At 39.2% G+C, this 21,861-nt stretch overlaps 1 protein-coding gene across 1 annotated transcript in view; it reads left to right on the top strand.

Annotated features, from left to right (window-relative positions):
- LOC138759359 (phosphoinositide 3-kinase regulatory subunit 6-like) overlaps window positions 1–21,861 on the top strand; it is an 89,488-nt gene that overhangs the window by 53,707 nt on the left and 13,920 nt on the right. Inside the window, exons 11-18 of the mRNA XM_069929599.1 lie at window positions 1,274–1,360; window positions 5,351–5,810; window positions 5,888–5,990; window positions 7,709–7,831; window positions 10,147–10,257; window positions 11,061–11,154; window positions 12,722–12,792; window positions 18,228–18,318. Coding sequence (XP_069785700.1) covers window positions 1,274–1,360; window positions 5,351–5,810; window positions 5,888–5,990; window positions 7,709–7,831; window positions 10,147–10,257; window positions 11,061–11,154; window positions 12,722–12,792; window positions 18,228–18,318 — 1,140 coding nt within the window. The remainder of the gene's footprint in view (window positions 1–1,273; window positions 1,361–5,350; window positions 5,811–5,887; window positions 5,991–7,708; window positions 7,832–10,146; window positions 10,258–11,060; window positions 11,155–12,721; window positions 12,793–18,227; window positions 18,319–21,861) is intronic.

The following is a 21,861-nucleotide window of genomic DNA, read 5'->3' as shown; positions in this document are numbered from 1 at the left end:
TGAAGTGGTGAATGCAGGCTCAATTTTAACATGTAAGAAGAATTTGATTAGGTACATGGGTGGAAGAGGCATGGAAGGCTTTGGACTGGGTGAAAGTCAGTGGCGCTCTAGACAGAAAACTGGAAGGGTCAAAGGGCTTCTTTCTGTGCTGTAATCTTCTATGGTTCAATGATGTATGCTCTAAATGACAGGATTAATGATTCTGAGACAAGAGGTCATAGCCTTCACTGGCAGCAGGGCCATTTTAATTCAGCTAATTACAATAATCTGGAAGAAAACTTCAATTTAAAAACCATGATTGACTGGATTGTTCTAAAAGCATAACTAGCTGCCCAATGCCCTAAAGAGATTCTTAAAATATGTTTAGATTTGATAGATAGAAACATATTAGTCATGTAATTTTTATATAATGCATACAGAATATCAATCATGTGATTTATACATTGTCTTGTACACAATGCTCGAATAAAGCAGATATTCCCTTATTAAAAACTTTGCCTCATAATCTAATATTGTGGCATATTCATTGTTGAATATTAATTCTAATTGTTCATTCTAATTGAATGAATCTCTTCTACTTATAATGGAAATTTTTTTTTAAATGAAAAAGGACCCCCCCTCCCCCAAATTATAATCCTACCCCTCCCACTAATCATGGTCACCAACGAATAATATGTAAAGAATTGAGTCTCAGCTCCTGGACATTGAACAGGAAATCCCCAGAGCACCCCTGCCTATGTATTCAAATTGTGATAATGGTCCATGTCAAATTCAATCTTGATCTCTTTAATGTTATATCTAATTTTCTCCAAACTCAAGCAAAACATCATGTCCTGTACCCATTGCATATGAATTGGTGCTCGTCTGATGTCAATGAAGTAAAAGCTACTATTCTTTTCTGAATTAAGTTCAAGAAAATATTTTCCTCTAGAGAATAAGATCTGCTATCCTGACTTGGTCCAATATGATTCCAGATTCATAGCTATGTGTTTGTTGCTTAACTGCAGTTAGAAATGGTCCATGGGCCATTCAGTTCAAGAAAAATAAGGAATGAGCATTAAATACTGAGGTTTCCTATAATGTACACATCTTACCCATGGATTAAATGAAGGTCTGTCCATTAAAATGTGTTAAGTTTTTACAATCATTACTCCAAAGAGAGAATTTTATATAATGCAAATCCACAGAACAATTAGTCACACAAAGGTTTTGAAATTTCTTGTCTTGGGACATTGAATACTGAGCAAGTTTTCTTTCAATTGGTGTATTTTAGTGGCTCCTTCAAATGAAAAGCTCCAGAACATTCTCCTGCCAAATCCAGATATGAGTTTTTTTATGTGGAAAGAAGATGACCTCCTTTGTGAGTATAATTTGGCTGAGACCAGAATGTCTTTAATGTACCTTGTAAAAAAGTGATTCATTGCAATAATCAAAAAGAAGCTGTGCCAATTCCAAATGCCACAATACTCAGAGAATAATCCGTAAACAAAAGAAAATGCTTTGGATTTTTTCCCCAGGAGGACATCACTGGCAGACAATATTAGAAATTTGAATAGGATCACATGGCAACCTAATCAGCGATAGGTTGGGATAAATGCAGTAGTAAATTAAATTGTTTTGATCATTGAGTTTTTAAACAGCTCACAGATTGAAATAACCACTATTTCCTGTTACATTGTCTGGTCAGTATTGGAAGAAACCAACTAAATTTAACAGCAAACAACATCAGGAACTCAATCTGATTGGTATATCTTCTTCCCTCTTTAGCCCAAATGAAAAAAAAACTTGTTTCCTCATATTTGAAACAAGAAATTCCAGATTCTGGAAATTCAAAACAAAACAAAAAACACCAACTATATCAACAGTGGGGAGAGAATGAAATGGAGCCTTCACTTTTTATTAACCTAAAATATTTCTCTCACCACACATAGTACTTGATTGCTTCGACAATTTTTGTTTCATTGTTCCTTACAGTGGGCCATTTTCAGACCAATTTTATAAATAGACACATTCACAGTATATATTCGCATATAAGCTAAACTACATGCCAAAAAATTGCACGTACTGTCAGAAGAATTACATATTTATATATAATTTTACCATAGCCCTCAATAAAGCATAAAATCACTTCACAAGCAAGCCTACGATAGTTTGCAAGCTTGATGGTTACTTTCCCTGTAACCAACAGGAAGTTAATGGTTGGTGCAGACTTGGTGAGCCAACAAGCCCTGTTCATGTGCTGTGACTTTATATAGTTGTGCAAGGAAAGCTACGTGTCTGCTAAGTTCTAAAGTCAAGTAAATGAGTGATGACAATAAATTAGAGAACTTGTGCTCTCCTGCATAGAAGAGATATTGAAAGGATGAAACGGTATTTTAGAGTAAAGAAGAAATTTTAATTTACATAAAATAGTGGGTGTTGATCAAAGGAACACAAGGTTCAAGTTGATGAAAAGAATGTCTTGGAGAATTTTCATGAAATCTATGCACACCTATAAACACATGGAACAAATGTCATATATGGTACTGTTTCTTCTGTGTCAAGAAATCATGTGGGGCAAATACTACTAGATGATGCTTTGGGGGAATGTTAGGATATCTCAAGATTGATCATTAAAATGATCTTATCCCCATTAGATGCCTATGTTGTATTTCCTATGGTGCGACTTGTTGAAGTTTCTGAAAATTAACGAACCAATTATATAAACATATTACTTTAATCTACCGATTGTGCCACCTGCTTCGAGACTAAATTTGCGTGATACAAAAAAAATGACTAACACTGGAAAGAAATATGTTTTATCTATTTATCTAAATGATGGCATTGTTCAATGGGCGCTTCTCTCATATTCTAAAACTGTTGGGTTTGAAATACTTAATGAGAGTCCTCTGAGATCAAATTTGTGGAAAGTGATTTCCCACTGGCTCTGCACCTCCAAATGATTCAGAGGCATGGAGGAAATACAACACAGCCATATAATACCCCAACTGCTGCAGCATATTGCAGGAATGGATGCTGCAGAAACATCGCCAATAAGACTAATTTATAGCCCATGCCATATAACCTGACATCCAATGAAGTAAATTAGATTTTGCTCACTGCACAGACGGAAAATCTGGTTTCTTTCTTTGATACCGAAATATTCAATACTACACTGAGGAATTTTTGCCTTTATCTGTTTTCAAAACCTTCATGTAAAGGCATGCTCATTATCCCACTAAAATTAGCTGTCTGAATTGTATAAAAGTTAATCAAGACAACACAGGGTTTCTCCATCTCTTCATTCATGCACTCACTAACGTGTATTGCATTAGCAAACACACATCCTTAACTTTTGTTTTGTATATTGCAGGCCTTTCTTTTGATTGATATAAAACTACCACTTTTGGTCATCTGTCTTTAATAAGGGGATAATGAGACCATGATGCTCTGGTTCCTATGTTCTGGTACTGAAGTAACTGTTTTGCCCCAAAACTGGGTCGTAAGGTGTTATTTTTTCTGTCCTGTCTGAAAGAAAACCAGGGTTTGAATCTGGCGCTGTTATGTAAGGAGCTTGTATTTCTCCATATGCCTGCATCGGTTTCCTTCGGGTAATCTGGTTTCCTCCCACCATTCAAAAACATAGTGCGAGTGTAAATGGGTGGCATGGGCTTGTGGGCCAAAAGGGCCTGTTTCCATGCTATACGTGGGTTTTTATAAAAAAAGAACTTTTGTTCACTGGAAACTTAATTGACTTCTTCATAATGCTGAGATGAAAACCTTAACCTGTTGGACTCCGCAAGAGCATATACTCCGTGTTTATTGGGACTGGTTTTTTTAACCTAATGGATCACCAGCTGGTTCATACTAGTATTCGTACTATAGTTTACCCATGGATCCAGTCTGAAGCACATATTAAGAAAGATTAATAATCGCTGGAGTCCAAAGGGTTTACCATTGGATGTGCAGGAAGTTTCTTTTCTAATGAAGATTAGAATACTGATAAGAGAAATTAGGTCAGATTGAAGTGCAACAATTATTGGCTAGGTTGCCAGTAACCAATATTTTATAATACAGCTTGCTCTGTGGTTGCACAATTTAAAGTGGAATTGACTAAACAGGACACAGCTCAGTGTTGGGAACCTAACGCATTTCCTGCCTCTGACTAATGGCATAGCTCTCGACTTTGCAAACCCCACCGGAGCCACCACTTGCAATCTCCTCCACCATCAATGGCCCACACCAGACTCTTTCTCAAACCTACAATACTCCCCCCACCTTTCCCCTTCACATTCATTTCTAACAATCAACACAGTCCTCTCCTTCACAACTCTCCAAACACTGGAACTCATTGATTTCTTTTGTATTCTTTGCAGTGCTGCATTACATGAATGAAGGATAGCCTTCCTTTATGCGTGAAGCTAATTCAATCTTGAGCGTCATTGAACCTGAGCCGTAGTGATCCATTAATGTGTCCTTCGTGGGACCCTCGACGTGCCCCGAATCAAAATTCCAGACTAAAGGTCAAATTGAAAAATGGCCTCAGCTTTGCTATCTGAGTGCAGAATGCTCTTGGATTAGAAGTTTCTGCCAATCTGTAGGTTAATAATGTTGAAGCTCCTGCTACAGCATTTTACTTTACAGCACCCTGGCAAAAAAAGCCAGATACAATACCAGTTGCGAACCCCTACCAACTCCTCCCAAGATAAAGTATGGACTACATTATTTTGTCTTGAGAAATTCAAAAGCATGCACAAGCTGCACCTGAATCAGAATTTATTGTCACAAACATGTCACAAAATTCATTCTTTTGCAGCAGCTTCACCGTGAAAACCTTTCTACAATTACCAATTTTCAAAATAAATAGAAATAGGGCAAGATAAAGAGAAAAAGTGAGTTAATGTCTGTGGTTCATTGTTCATTCAGAAACCTGATGCTGGAGGGGAAGAAGCTGTCCTTGTGCCACTAAGCGTTCATTTTCAGGCTCCTGTACCTTTTCCCCGATGGTAGCAGAGTGAAGAGGGCATGGCCTGGGGGTGGGGGGGGGGGGGTCCTTGAGGATAGAGGCTGCTTTCTTAAAACACCACCTCTTGTAGAGGTCTGCAATGGAGTGAAAATTAGGCAAACTTTGGGACTCTAGTTGCTGTTATCTCAAATAATTATACTAGTTTTTCAGTTTAAGGAAGTCACCGAAATGAATTTAGTGAGAGTTACATTTGCTTCACTTGTATACAGGTGGTACACACCAATGAAGTTTACTTGCTAGTTATTGAAGTTGATAAAACATATAAAATCTCCTGATAAAAGTAAACGTTTATGAAAGTTTTTTTTTAAAAAAAACTCCTGCTAATGTTGTTTTGTTCCTTTGCAGGGAAGGAACTGGTGCAGTTTGTTAAAAATCAGCTTGATGGAAGCCAGGATTTAATGAACAGTGACTCAGACACTTCTGAGATGAGTGAGACAACAGATGGTCACAATGCTGAGCAAATGAGATTGTCCGTTTTGTCAACAGATAGTGGCATAGTTAGAGACTGTGGGGATCCCACTGTGGGGAATGACACCCCACCTTCGAAGTTCAGCGAAAGAGATCAAACCAAGCTCTGCAGAAAAGGCTGTGTGAAGAAAAGAAGCTGTGATTTAGGAAATGCCTTATTTTTTCCAGAAATTTATGACAATACTGCAACGGGCAACGCTATGAATCTTCATCGGAAGTTTGGTTGCAATGTGATGTCGTTCAGTATAAAACAACAAAAGCCCAATACTGCCCGGGTAGTAGTCATTGGAAATGACTGCATTTTGGGAAGATTAGCAAAGGCTTTTCACTCCTTGAGGTATTTACTGAAATTAATCTTTAATTTCAGTAAATTAATTTTTAATTAATCCATTTTATTTTAATCGTTTTACTCAGGAAAAGAGAAGCAAGAAGAGGTATTCTGACTGCAAAACTAAATCTGCTGTTCTACTACATTCCTGTAACAAATGAGAAGCAGTGCCCTGTGACTGTGGAGCAGGTGTGTCTGCCCGCTATTTCCCAGTACTTCTTGAAATAGTAGTTGTGGGAGAAATAACAATTCTAATCATTGCTAATTAGAAATTATAGGTTCCTCCAAACTGCATGTGAACACTATAGTTAACTCTCAGCAAGTTTAAATGCATTTTGAAGAATTGTTAATTGTTTAATGTTCAGATTCAGTGTATCCCTGGAAAGTCTGGCATTTACTGTCCATTTCTGAATTGGCTGAATGAAGGCAATGGTGAGCAGCTTTCCTAAATTGCTGCAGTCTTTTGGTGAACATGGGTGAGCGAGTTCCCATTTGCTATCGCTTGCCTACACGTTGGTCTACCCTGCTGTATGACAAAGCTAGTTGAGGGGTCACTCACGGAGGCAAAGGGGGCAGGTGGCTAGAATGCTCATGGAAAGCTTGAGCTTCATGAGATGAGGATATTAATAGAGAGGGAATGGTGGTGATTAAAAAGACAACCACAATGAGGAAAGTTAGAGAAGGCACATACCTGTAAGACGATGTCTTTGGATACCCTGTGATGTACTGGGTCTCAATTGTCCAAACAATATCTGCCTCAATTTTTTTTGCAGGTGTGGTAGAATTTTGTGCAAGTGGATGTTAAATGAGAATTTGACATGTTTGACATTAGTGTATGTGCGTGCCAATCCCCATTACAAGCATATTACACAAGTGCCAACTCTAATATTTTGCTTGGAATTTTCTACTGTTATTTGAAAATATTCCCCAAATCACAAATATATTGGACACTCATATATCACTTAAAATAGGTTTAAAAATAGACTCTAATTTTTTTTAAAGCTCTGGAATTTGGAAATAGTTTGGATGTTGGACACCAAATGTCCAGGTCCTTCATTTGGGCCAGAAGGTTTAGCCGTGAATATGCCTTAGTTTTGAATTTTTTTAAATTTAGGCATTCAGCACGGTAAGCAGCCCTTTCGGCCCATGAGCCCATGCCACCCAATTGACCTACAACCCCAGTATGTTTTGAAGGGCTGGAGGAAACCCATGGAGACACGGGGAGAACGTACAAACTCCTTACAGACAGTGCTGGATTCGATCCCTAGTCACTGGTACTGTAACAACATCTGCTGGACTAACCGTGCCATTTGTTGTTCTGTTTAAAATCTCATTTACATACTCAACGAAGCTTAACTCTTTCAAAGGATTTTAAAAGCAAGAATAGGGCATAAGCAGTGTTAATGTTTGCAAATATTCTGTGATTTCTCAAAGATTTTTTTTGGTGTCAGGACCTTAACAGCATAGCCTTTGGACGATCAGAGTATTGCCCTCAGAACCTTTTGAATTTCCATGTTTAACTGGTACATTCAGTGACCAGGCACTGCTAACAGCTTCATCCAAAATGGTGGGGAACATCAATGATTCTGCATATGATTGGGCCAATATTATTACATGCTTATAAATATAAGAACTATCCCAATTTGCATGAAGTATTTTGGCTTTGAAGAAATACGACAGACAGTGCAGAACAGATGATGTGGACTAGAGTTAAAAACACAATACAGAAGAAATGCAGCAGGTGAAACAGTGGGGACTTGCTGAAGATAAAGGGTCACAACCAATGTTTCAGGGCTTGAGTCCTTCAATACCAGATGACCAAGTTACTAATGTCACGTTGAAAATTTAGATGCACTATCAAGCCTTGTTATTGGTAAATAGTGAAAACTTTTGTATTTCATTTTTAGATCAACCATTTACAACAATCTGACCTTTCTTGTGAGCTGTCCAGGTACCTGGGTAGCATGGATCCATGGTACAACAGCAACATCAACAGTCTGCGCAATATGATACCTGAACTGGCGAAAATGGTAAGGAGAGTTAATATTTCATGCCTATTTCATTGCATTGTGAACATAGATAAGTAACAGCAATAGAAAGAAGATTAATAGACAAGGTTTGTGAAAATAATGTCCTCCTCATCCAAATTGGTATCTTCAGAATTTCTTGTTTCCATTGGTACTCAATGTTCTGTTTATAAATTTATAGAAAGATGGCTTGCACACCTTCTCACTCCTTTTATTGTTTATTGGATGGTGAGTTGGTTAATGAGTGAGTCAATAGCATAATGAATCTGTAACCCCAACCCCCAACAATATAAATCTCTGTAAAACATTGTAAATGTATGCAAGTTTTCAGATTTATTATCAGAGTACATGTATGACATCACATACAACCCTGAGATTCTTTTTACTGCGGGCATGGCAGAATTACCACTAATTGGTAGGGCAAAAATAAATTGTGCACAGCGTAAACATGTAAACAAACAAAGAATTGTAGACACTGAATGTAAATGAACTGAGAGAATAAAAAAGAAAAATCAATAAAGTGCACTCGAGTCCTTAAATGAGTCTCTGATTGAGTTTATCATTGAGGAGTCTGATGGTAGAAGGGTAGCAGCTGTTCTTGTACCTGGTAATGTGAAGCTTGTGGCACCTGTCCCTTTTTTCTGATGACAGCAGTGAGAACAGAGGTGACCTGGGTGGTGTGAGTCTTTGACGATCGCTGCTACCATCCAATGGCAGTGTTCCCTGTAGATGTACTCAATAGTGGGGAGGGTTTTGCTTGTGATGTCCTGGGCTGTGTCCACTATCTTTTGGTGTATTGGTGTTCCCATACCACACCGTGATGTAGCCGGTCAGCACACTTTCCCCCACACCTCTGTAGAAATTTGCCAGAGTTTCTAGTGTCATACCAGACCTCTGCAAACTCCTGAGGAAGTAGAGGCACTGACGTGCTTTCTTCACGATGCCATTGGTGTGATGGATCCAGGAAAGGTCCTCCAAGATAGTGACTCCCAAGAACTTAAATTTGCTTACCCTCTCCACCTCCGATCCCCCAATGATCACTGGATTGTACACCCCTGGCTTTCCTTTCTGGAAGTCAAAAGTCATCACTTTAATTTTGGTGACACTGAGTGCAAGGTTGTTGTTGGAGCACCATTCAGCCAAGTTTTGATCAACTAAGTAGGGCATTTTTAAGCAAGTAAGGACCATTGTCACATTTGGTACTTGCTTGTTACTTGGTGACTGGTGTAATTATGATTTTGTGATGACTGTATAGATCAGACAATAATATGTGGCTGTTACAGTAGATAAAGCAGCATTCTTGGGAATTGTATTAGAGTGGCGATGAAATAAAAGCCAGTTTGAGTTGATTACAGTGACAAGCTTGGTACAAATTTATTACAAATGCTCATTACCACGTCATTTATTTTGGTGCACAAAATGGAGGTACATGTCTCAATATAATTCTCAGTAAAACAATACAAAGGAAGCTGAAGAATTCAGTAAAATTCAAGTAAAGAATTCTCACAGGACCCAGAGCTGTTCCAGTTGGGAAACAAAATGGACATAAGACTTACAATGAACCTGTCCAAATTTCAAATTCAATTTGTAATGACTGCATTGGCAATGGCCAGGAAATGCACTGCGGCTACCTGGAAGTCCGACTCCTGCTTGTGCATTGCATGCTGGAGAAATTTACTTAAAATTAAGGAAAAAATACAACATTTTCTTGAAAATTTGGCAACCAATTGTACTTCATAGGAGTACAATTATAATGTGGACCATCGTGCCTCGCCGGCTCTGCCCTCCCCACCTACCCCTCAATTGGTGGAGGGTCCCATCCCATCCCAACCTGGAAAAAGTCAAGAAAAATAAAACCGTCTGAGCGTGGCTGCCATGACGTGACAAACCCATAAACCCCTGATGTATGTTGTGTGTGACTGTGCTTGGTTAAGTGTTTTTCTTAAATGTGGAGGGGATAAGGGGGGGAGGGAAGGGGGATAGAAAAAGCTTGAGCTCTACAGAAAATCCTGTATAGAACTGATAATTGTAAACTGTAATCAATATTGATGTTGTCAACAATAATATTGATAGATTAATAACTGTTTGAGTTTGTTTGGAAAATCATAAATAAAATATTTTTTAAAAATGATGTAATACAAGTAATGGCTAAGTAAGCTTATCTGCAACACCCAAATAGTTCAAACCCCTTCCAATTAACTGGTTAAATATAATTTGGGTGAAATCATTTTGATTTCTAAGCATTAACCCAATCAAATGAAGAATCAGATTTGTATGTCTAGCCAGTTAAGTTAACAAGCTTGAAATGCTTTTCACAGTCAACAACGTCTGGACCAAAATCTAGTACATATCCATTTATTGTGGATGTTTTGTCATATTATATACGAATGGGATGTCAGCCTGTTTGCTTTCAGATCTACAGTGTAAAGGTATGACTTTTAATTTCAAGTGACATATTCCAACCATTGTTATAATGGCAAAATTGCATTTCTGTTAAATTAACCAAAACATTTAACAGTTAAGGTGGATGTAGAATGAGATTTCCAGTCTTATTAAAATGTTGTTTTTAAATGGTTGAGCACTCATTGGAGCGTGGAAATTTGGGTTTGAATTCTGTGAGTTGTTTTAACTCGTGTGAACTTTTGCTCCTATAGTCAAGAAAATGGTGAGGACCGTTAATTGCTGATTACCTTTTGAGGCAGCAGAGCCTCAATTTCAATTGATGTCACCTTTCAAGTTTTGATGAAGAGTCCAAAACATTGGCCATTCTTTATCCCCCACTGATACGACTCAATCTGCTGAGTACATCACAGCAGATTGTTGTCACCTTCCAGACAACTGTTACATAACTATATCTGCTTAAAAAAAAGTCTTCTCAATCACAGGCCTGATCAGAGCATAAAATTACTACACAGCAGGGAGGAAATCAGACTAAGTCTTTTTGGACTTGTGTGATCTTTCCCATTTACAAAGTGGTGAGCCAGAATTCCCATGCTTTCCAGGCAAATTTGAGAGGTTGGTTCAGAGACAACTACTTTGGGACTTAAGGCACACATAGTCCATGCCAAATAAGGATGACTGATTCTTTCTCCAAAGGACATTAGTGAGCTAGCTGAATTTTCAGTAGTTTCACAGGTGCCATTACTGATATCAGTTTAGTTAGTCAAACCCATATGATAAAATCTCAGATAAATGTTATTTGTAATAATTTACTTCTCCTTCTGTGCCACAGCTTACCTTTTCAGATAAAACTGATGAAATTGTGGATGATGTTTTTCTTGTTCAGCTTGAAGCAGAGTTTCCAGAACTCCAGAAGTGTGCAAAAGGTAAGTTACTTGTCTGGGGGGCGGGGAAAGAGTCAGATAATTGGTGTAGTGCAATTATCAAAGTGGATTCATATTACTGAATCATCAAGTGGTAGTTCTAAATTTAGGTACAAGCCATTTTCATTGTGCTTCATAATTAACAACTTTGCTTTAAGTTTGCATTCAAACTTTATCAATTTTTCAAACATTATCAAACTATTGTTTTGTCTGGAGTGCCGGGAAGTGAATAAAACACGTTACACTATTAGGAAATTTACGTAATTTGGTACATCAACTTAAAAGCTGGTGCACTATGAATAAACTTAAAACAGTTCTTTCAAAAATGTTATCAAACTATCTCTTTCACGATTCTATAAGCTAACCACTCAACATGAAGCAACTGCTACTAAATATGTGGCAAATGTTGGTAAAAAGCATACAAAGGGGATTATTCTTTCATGGCTAAATGGTCATTTGCTTGCATATTAAGACACATGCAGAAGCTATTCAGCACAGTGTCCATGCTAGGTCTCTGTTTCATTCCCCCTCTTTGTTTTCCATGTAACTGCGTGTATTCTTTCATATATGCACACCAACTTCATTTAGGTTCTTTTGCCAGTTGTCCACACTAGGATAATTTGTCAATTCATCGACCACCACATCTTTGGGATGTGGAAGTACACCGGAGAATCCCAGAAAAACCTGCACTGCCTTGGGGACAGTATGTGCATGCTTCAAGCAGACGGTGTCAGTAGTCTTGATCACGGATCCTGGGTGATGGGATTAATTCCGGACGACACCCATGGTCAACATGGTCTCTTTCTATGCTGAGTGATTCTATGATAAATCTGGGTCACTGGAGCTGTGAGACTCCAGTGAAGCATCATTTGCAGTTCCACTCACAATGATGGTTCAGTTTTGATCAGAGCCCATTATTTTTTTCATAATTGCAATATAATGTCATCTATAGCTCCAATGGGAATATTCATGCAACTCAGTCAGAGGTACTCATCCCACCCCAGAAATGTGAGCTTGTAAATCACAACGTACATACACAAGTGCGGCACCAAATGGAATGCTACATTGTTTAGGGTGCCAGTATTTGGATGGGATGTTATATCGTAACCTCCTCCACATCATAGACAATGGGTAGGGTGGGGGCTTCTCAAGCACCCTGGCTAGTATTTGGAAAGGCCAGTGCAACGGTTAGGATGTCTTTTAAACAGGATCTGTGTGCTGGGAGTGAAAGAGGAAACTCTGCATAAAGATGCATCATGACAGAAATACCAAAGGAATTCATGTCAAATTAAACCAACTCATTTTTTTCTTCTAATCTTATCTTTATCTTTAGAAATTTAAATCTCAGTATTCCTAAAAAAAATCTTTAATACTTTTAATCGGGTGGGGGAGGGGGGTGGTGAAATTAAATACTTAAAATGTGCTAATTTTCAAATCAAACCTACATTGTAAACAAATGCAAAGTTTGCCAATGTGCTCCTTAGCTGAAAACTCTAAGCATAGTTACCTCTTCAGTGACAGTTCAGTTACATACACTGATAATGAGAAACATTTTACTTTCCTCTTGCAGAAGCCACAATTGTGCGAAAGAGGGGAGTGTATGAAGGAATTGGTGGACAAATTGAGGTTACTTCCCAGAAAGTAAGAGTCAAAATATCCTTGTATCTTGTACTATTTCTGACAGAAAGTGAAATTACCAAAGAAGGATATCTACCAGGTGCAAGCAGCAGATTTTTAGTTTGATTTGCAAAGATAAAAAGGTCAAAGGGTCTGTTCCTAAGCTGTACTGCTTTGATGAAAACCAACAGGGTAGAGATTTGTCCTTGGCTATGTATGCTAAAATATTCGTTCATATTTATGCTGCATCAAGTATATTGCTTCATGTATAAAGGCAGTATCACTAAATTGATGTGAATTCGGTAAAAAGATCGAAATGCAGGAGGAACTCAGCGGGTTTATTCAGCATCTAGAGGAGACAAAAGGCCTCCGCCTTGAGACCAGCTACAGAGCGGATGGAAAAATGGGAACTTACCTTTCACACAGCAGCCTTAAAAGGCTGCTCCAGCATCCTATTCATATCCAGAGGCGCCTCATAGCACCCTCCAGATCTGACGGAGGTGGGGCGACTGGAGCCATAGTGTCACCCATCATAAATACGTGGCAGAGCAATGGCGGTCTTCCCTACCCATAATCCCCCACGCAGCTGAAACCGCTCTATGGTTCTCAGAACAGTTCCAGCTGCATTTTGAGCTGCAGAGAGCGGCCCTGAAGGCCGAAGCAGCCCAGTGTGGCCAGTCCCTGCTGTCCCGACTGCCCCAACAGTCCCCGCTGACAGCTCCCACTGCCCCGAGGGCTCCCCAGGGCCCCTGACTTGGAGGGAGAGGGGTGAGTGGTGAGATGGGTCGCGGGATGATGGCATCATCAGCCCACTCCTAAATAGCCGCTTAGCATGGCTGTACATTCAGATTGATCGACAGAGGGCTGCGCTACGGAGATGATCCCCCTCAGAGAGGGGTTGGAATATGCAGCTCGGAGACAGCCTCCGCACATTCAGAAAGGTAGGTGATTATGCATTTTGGCGGAGTTTATCCACCTTTACCTCAACTTTTGGGCTATCTGAAATAGCCTAAAGATTACAGCATCTGGATTACAGGGAGAGATTAAGGACACTGGGATTCTATTCATTGGAATGTAGACGATTGAGAGGGGACTTGATGGAGTATTTAAAATTATGAAAGGAATAGATAGACTAGACATACACAGACTCATTCCCCTGAGAGCAGGGAAGCTTGGAACAAGAGGCCATGAGTTAAGGGTAAGAGGGCAAAACTTTAGGAGAAATATTAGAGGATGCTTCTTCACTCAGAGAGTGGTGGTAGAATGGAATGTTCTTCCGAAGAGATAGTTGCGGCAGGGTCCCTTCTGTCATTTAAGAGAAGGTTGATGTGTACATGGAGGTGAGGGGGTTGGAGGGATATTGGCGGAGAATGAGAGGATTGATCTAGTGGAGTTGTTCTAGTGAACCGGTGCGGACTCGAAAGGCCGACATGCCCTGTTTCCGCTTTGTAAATGGTTATATGTATTGCTGATATTTTGCCAATGGGCACTTCTTCAAGCAAATAACAGAAAGGCCAGAAGCAAAATCTATCAGAAAGTCTCAGAAATCAAATAGGGGAAAAACCCAAACCAACAAAAGGTGTTAATTGGATGTGATAAGGATCTAGGTGTAATTTATCATGTCCATGCAAAAGGAGGCAGGCACTGGAGAGAGGGGTGGGGTGGAATTTAACAAAAGCCAGAGAAGTTGATATTAATGCCATCTGGTTGGAGGATGTCCAGTCAGAAGATGAGGTGTTGTTCCTCCAATTTATGGGTGGTCTCAGTCTGGCAGTGCTTGAGACCATGGACAGACATGCAAGCAACGGATTGGGATTGAGAAATGAAATGGGTGGTCACTGGGAAATCTACACTATTGTGGCGGACAGAGCCAAGGTGCTCAACAAAGCAACCTTCAAGTCTGTGTCCAGTCTCTCCGATGTAGAGACCACAGCAGGAGCATCAGATGCAGTAGATGACTCCTGCAGATTCACAAGTGAAATGATGCCTCCCAGATTTCAAAAAATATTACCTAGCTGCACAGGCTAAATTTCTTGCAGCTTTCTTCACTAAAGAAAATCCCCCATCTTGGGTTCAAATGGGAATGTACTCAGTGAAGGAGGGGGAAGCAAATAATTTTATCTATAAATGGAGTGTCAAATCACTAAAGAAAAAGATGGATAATCCCATTTTATTAGATAGAAGAAAGTGGCAAGAAATTAATGAATGTATAGGAAAAAAATGTAGGGATATCCATAAAAGCACCACTGTGTAAAAATGTGTTATTGCCTATAAACATAGGCAATAGATTATTAAATTTGTGGTATGACAAAGGCATAAGATATATTAAGGACTTACACAGAAGGAACTCTTATGTCCTTTGAACAATTAAAACGCAAATGAGACAAATGTGACCTTCTTCTCTTTTCTCCCACTTAGATCGTTCTTAAGGGAAAGATGGGGACCAACGCTGACCCCAAATGAAATTAGTGAAACAGAACGATCGGTTTGGATAGGCAATACACCCAAATTCATAACAAAAATGTACTATGCTCTCCAGAGCGCAAGTACAAAACCAGGGTTGCAGAGGTCAAGAGAAAGATGGGAGTCGTACTTGGGGGGGAGTGGCAATTCCAGAAGGAAACTAGTCAAATTGATCTAAGGACAGCATGACATCAATTATATATGCAAGATATGGATTGATTCAGTATAATTTTTTACACCAATTATATCTTACCCTACAAAAAGTTACACAGATCAAAAGCTGGAATTTCAGAGATGTTTCAGATGTGGGATTAAGATAGGAACTTTTCTACTTGCTATGTAGTTGTGCATGAAGGTGAGGCCATTTTGGTAAAAAATTGCAGGATAACAGGAGTGACCTTCACAGGTGACCAAGAACTACACCTATCAGGTAATTTTATGGAAATAAGCAACAAATTGACCAAATATCAAATTTCATTTATAAAAATAGCACTGGCAGTAGCAAAAAAATGTATCACGATCACTTGGAAGTCTGACTCCCTTCTACTTATAGCACGATGAACTATGGAAAAAATTCACATATAATTTAAAGAACAAATATGACAAAGGTCTGGCAGCCATATCTGGATCACATGGAGGCTCAGATACAGTAATAAAAAGGAAAAAAGATAAAATAATTATATATACAAAAACATAGTTTCTCTAATTGTACTCTATAGATCTGATGGTGAACAGATCTCTATGTATGGGGGCGGGGTAGGAAGGGAGGGACAGTTTTGTTTTTGTTTGTGAGAAAAAGTTTAATATATTTAATATTTAAAATGTTACTATGCATCATTTTTGGAAAAAATCAAAAATAAAATATTTTTTTTAAAAAAGTGAAATGTTGCTTCACTTGGTAGGACTGTTTGAGTGCTGAGGAAGGAGGTGTGGGCACATGGATCAACTCTTGCAATCACAGGGATAGGTCCCAAGGGGACAATTGGTGGGAAGGGAGGAGTGGACAAGGGAGTCACAGAGGGAGTGGTCCGTGGAGAGGGGAATATATGGTGGGATCATGTAGTAGGTGGTGGAATTAGTGGAGGAGGATTTGTTGGATGCAGAGGCTGATGAGGTGGTAAGCAAGGACAGGAATCCTGTCCTTGTTGCGCTTGGGGGTGGAGAGGGCCAGGGCAGATGTGCAGGTAAAGGAGGATATCCAGGTGAATGCCAAATTGATAGAGGAAGAGGGAAAGCCACGTTGTTTGAAGGACATCTCTGATGATCTGGCATGGAATTCCTCATCTTGGGTGCAGATGTGATGGAGATGGAGGAATTGAGAGAATGGAATGGATCCTTACAGAGAACAGAGGTGTAGTCGAGGTAGCTGTGGGAGTTGATGGGTTTGAAGATGTCCATGAGAGTTTGTCTCCTGAATTGGAGACAGAGATCGAAGAAAGGTAGAGTGTTGCTAGAGATGGAGCAAGTGAATTTGATTTGGGGGTGGAATTTGGCAGCAAAGTGGATGAAATAATCAAGCTCATCATGGGTACATGAGGTAGCACCAAAGTAGTCATCGATGTAGTGAAGGAAGAGTTGAGGGACCTTGCCTGAATAGGATTGTAGAATGGATTGCTCCATGTAGCCAACAAAAAGGGAGACAGAGCTGGAGCCCATGCGGGTACCCATAGCTTTTCCTTTAACCTGGAGAAAGTTCGATGTGATCTTATGATTTGAAGAAGTTTGAAGATGTGTATAATTAGTGAAATTATGGAACTGCATTACATGTGTTAATAACTCTCAAGAAAGGATCCTGACCCAAAATGTTGACTGACCATTTCACTCCATAGAAACTCCCTGACCAGCTGAGTCACTCCATCCACTGGTTTACTGCATGCCATTACTTTCACCCTTAAATCTCTTCAAACCCTCCTTGTGGTCCTGAAACATATTGACATTACTAAAAGGGAGGTGTAGATTGAGGGCTATTCACCTTTTGTACCTCGTGCCACATAGAGTTGGATAAATTCCCATGGCATGACCAGGTGGATCTAGGAATACTGTGGAAAACAAGGGAAGAAATAGCTAGGGCCTTGGCAGAGATTTTTGTCTCTTACCTAGACATGGATAATGCTTTAGAAGACTGGAGGGTGGCTAAAGTTGTGCCTTAACATGGGTTTACTGGATCACCCTTGGATCTACAGGTCATTGTGGGAAAGTTGCTGTAGGGGATTTTGAGAAATAAGATCTATATTTGGAGAGGCTTGCGTGTCTTGGAAATTATGTGTCATGAATTTGATTGAGTTGTTTCATGATGTGAATAGAAGGATTGAGAGCAGGGTGAAAGATATTTTCTACATGGTCTTTAAAAAAGCTTTTGATGAGGTACCATATGTGAGACTGCCTGTGAGATATTATTACATGGGAACTAGGGTAAACTAGCAAATTGGATACAAAATTGACTTGGTGGAAGAGAATGGCAGTGGAGGTTCATTGATTGGAGCCCTGTGACAAATCAGTGGTGATCCCCTATTGTTATATATATGTTGAATGAGGAAAGTAATTCCTGCGTCCCATATATCGAGGGCAGGAACAGATCGGAATTTGAAATTGAAAGTACAGATTTGAACCATTGTAACTTGGAAAAATCGCAAGTTGGACCATCGTAAATAGGGGAGCGCTTGTAAAAGAATTTTGGAATTCCACAGGTTTTATTCCCTCAGCTTCTGGATTTTAATTTTTTTTAATAAATACTCTTGAGTTAGAATAAAACATTGAAATTATTTAACATTCATAAATAAATTCAATTTGGTATTTTTATTTTTCATATTTATAAATTCATATTTATATTGACAGTGACAACTGAAGTTTCCTTTACAGGTTTTGTAAATGGCTGGCAAACTGATTTTTTTGGTATAGGAAAAAAAATCTTTATTTCATATCCATGGTTGTTATTGCTTATGGAAGGTGTTTATAGTCACTGGACATTCAAAATTGTCTATCTATTGCCATTATAGATTGCATTGAGCAACAGGGAATGCACAAAACAACTTGCAAGTCATTGCATTGGCTTAGTGATAAAAACAATTCCATCAACAAGTACTGAAGGTATGTCATGAATTCTTTAGCAGATGTGATGTCTTGATTTACAGGTAATGAATGTTGTATGTGCAAATAGTTAAGTCCTCGTGCTCCTTTTTTAGATACTCCGAGTATTTCCTTTAGAATTTAGCTTATTTTTAAATGATTGTTTTCTTCAACTACTTCCTAATAATGCCACTTACATTTTGAGTTAAGAGAACAAGATTGAGCTGCATCTTGTTCAATGCCAGTGCCCCACTTGGTACCAAAGAGGAATGCATCCAGTTCAAGGAAATGAAGTAACATTGATACTTAGTGGTTTTGCATTTAAAAAAAAATAGACCTCTGCACTTGTAGTTTACTGTTAAGGTACATGAAACAGTCAGTAGCAGTGAAGCAATAGGTTTGACGATCTGCTACTGAAACATTCTGTATCAACCAACTTCTAAGACGTTATGCTCTTAAGATGAGGACTGACTCTGTCAAAGACCTTCCTTTCTACACTCAGTCAGAGAAACTAAGGGAAACTATAGGTCTGAATATTGGAAAAGCATCACAGGATGGTCAGATGGGAGTGAATGTTCTTAGGATTGGTTGTTAGGAGTAGGCTGAGGTTCAGGCAGCCAGTTCTGATATTAGAAAAGGTAAGTGGCCTATGTCACCCATAGGCCATGTATACATGATCCAAATTTTTGGAAGTGCCATCCTGTTGCACATTACATGTTGTTGGATCTCTGTATATTTCAGGGCTTTTTTGTTTTTTTATAAATTTAGACAGACAGCACGGACACAAGCCCTTCTGATCCATGAGTCCGTACCACCTAAATACACCCAATTAACTACAATCCCCGTATGTTTTGAAGGGTGGGAGGAAACCAATGCACCCAGAGGAAACCCACATGAACATGGGGAGAATGGTGGCAGCTTTGAAGCACGTAGGGACAACAGTGTTTCTCAGGGAGATGTTAAAGATGTTGGTGAGAACATCTGTTAGCTGAGCCACATATCCCCTGAGCACCACTTTGGGGGTGTTATCCTGTCCAGCAGCTTTTCGTGGGTTGACCTTGCCTAACTCTCTCTTCACATTGGCCACTGCAAGACACAGCACCTGATCATTTGGAGAAGAAGTGGTCTTCTTTGCCACCATGTTATTTTTCACCTCAACTGCATATAGAAGTTGTTCAGTCCATCTGGGAGGGAGGCATCACCAGCACAGGCAGATGTAGTTCTGTGGTTAGTGATGTCTTGGATGCCCTTCCACATATGTCGCACCTCCTTGCTGTCCAGGAAGTGATTATGCATGCACTGGGCAGGTGCACACTTTACTTCCTTGATGGCCTTAGACAGCTTGGCTCTTGCAATAGCTAGGCTACCTTGTCATCCACTCTGAAGGCAGCGTCTTAGTTCCTGAGCAGCACACGCACCTTCGCAGTCATCCATGGCTTCTGATTAGAGTAATGATGGTCTTTGGCACAGTGGCATCGTCAGTACACTTAATAATGTAGCTGGTCACTGATACCATATACTCCTCCAGATTGATGCAGTCGCCATCGGTTGCTGGTTCCTTGAACATGAGCCAGTCAGTGTGATCAAAGCAGTCTTGAAGTTGGCTGGCCAAGTTTTAACATGTTTCAGAGTTGGTCTGGAGCATCTGAGAAGCAGACTGTAAGATGGGATTAGCATTATAGTGATGTGGTCCGAGTATCCAATGTGGGGATAGGGCTCTGCCTGATAAGCGTTGGAAATAGATACACAAGGTCCAATGTGTTCGCCCCTCTCATAGTAAAGTCTACATACTGATAGAATTTAGGTAGCCTTGACTTGTGGTTTGTCTGGTTGAAATCCCCAGTGATAATAATCAGCCCGTCAGGCTGTGCGGTCTGCAGTTCATTTATAGCCCCATAAAGTTCCCAGATCACCTCCTTAGCATTAGCGTTGGGGGCGATCTGTTAATATAAGTTAATATTTTGCTTAGTAGGAATCATTAACACTGGACAACAATTTTTTTTTAAAAAAAAAGGTTTGATTCCTGGGGATTATGATAGACAACTTCAAACTGAACACAAAAGATAATTTCAGATTTGCTGTATCACATAGGAAGTTGCAGAAACATTAAATTATTTTTATTGAATATAGTGTATTTAATAGCACAATAATGCTGACACATTGCGTTAGTTCAACTGAACAAAAAATGTTTTGCTGTTGATTTTCATTTGTACTCAGCATATGATGCCTCTCATATCTCCTATCAGTGTGCAACATTCATCGCTAAACATTGATGGATAATAGTTGCCATGGTTGCAATGTCCTGGTAAAATCTTTTGTCATGTTCATCACTGACTGCACCAGGACCAGCAGGGAAGAGGAGAATTTTCAACGACATGTTGCACTTTACAGTTTTGTATGCTGAAGCATATTGTCAATAAGCTGGATGTCGTTTGGTGCTCTGTTGTTGCAAAGAAAATTCTCAACAACATCTTTAAATGCCTTCCATGCTATTTTCTCCAGTCTCACTAGCAGATCTTCGAACCACCTGTCATTAATACCATGTCTGATTTGTGGAGCAACAAAAATTTCTTCCTCAATCTGGCATCAGTTATTCTTGGAAACATCTGTCTCAAATAGCTAAATCCATCACCTTCCTTGTACTTTGCTTTCACAAAATTTGTCAACAATATGAGTTTTACATGAAGAGGCAGAAATATCTTTGTTGGGTTGACAAGTTAATTATGTGTCACACTTTTCTGACCTGGAACCAAATGCTTACAGGATGGGCAGTGCTTTTTAATGTAATGTAATTCCTTAGCATGGCTGTCCCATTCACAAATGAAACAACAGTACTTGGTATATCCAAGCTACATTCCTAGCAGTAGTGCCAATACCTTAAGGACACTAAAATATTTCAATTGTACTTGTACTGTATGTGTTTTAACAACAGTTCCATGTTATCATGTTCTTTCACACGTAGATGTTAATTTACCTTTGAAAATATGAATTTAAATGTAAAACTATACATGTAGTTTGCAATAAAAAATATTTAAAAAAAAAAGTTTTATAGTATTAGGAAACGTTAGAACCGGTGCGGACTCGAAAGGCCAACATGGCCTGTTTCCGCTCCGTAAATGATTATATGGTTATGGTACTGCATAGTCAATATGTATTGAAGGATAAACATTGTCATTGTGTAACAGGACAGCTTTTAGGCTTAACTTTGTTGTATCTGTAAAAAGACGTCATTGTTTTGGGTCATGGCAACAAGTCAATGTCAGTGCAAAAACAGAGGTTGTCAACCTGTGTAAAGAAGTTTGTCAAATGTTCTTGACTGCTCCGAAAGAACTTTCATACCTGGTGACCGCAAACCCTATTCTTGCACTCTTGAACCAAAAGGTTCTGCTTTTGCTTTTGACAAACTTAAGTCCCTGACTAGATCATTTAATTCTGGCAGTGCTCAGGAAGCAAAATTTTTGTTGTCCAGTGTAATCAGTTATTTATAAGGTTAGATTTTGGGTGTCCACTGACCCTCATTAAACTGTGAAATGAAATATTAAATGGCGAGTTATGATTGCTGTA

The sequence above is a fragment of the Narcine bancroftii genome, chromosome 3 (genome assembly GCF_036971445.1).
Source record: "Narcine bancroftii isolate sNarBan1 chromosome 3, sNarBan1.hap1, whole genome shotgun sequence".
Lineage (NCBI taxonomy): Eukaryota > Metazoa > Chordata > Chondrichthyes > Torpediniformes > Narcinidae > Narcine > Narcine bancroftii.
Note: the sequence above shows the minus strand (reverse complement) of the source record. Positions and strands in the feature narration are given on the sequence as shown.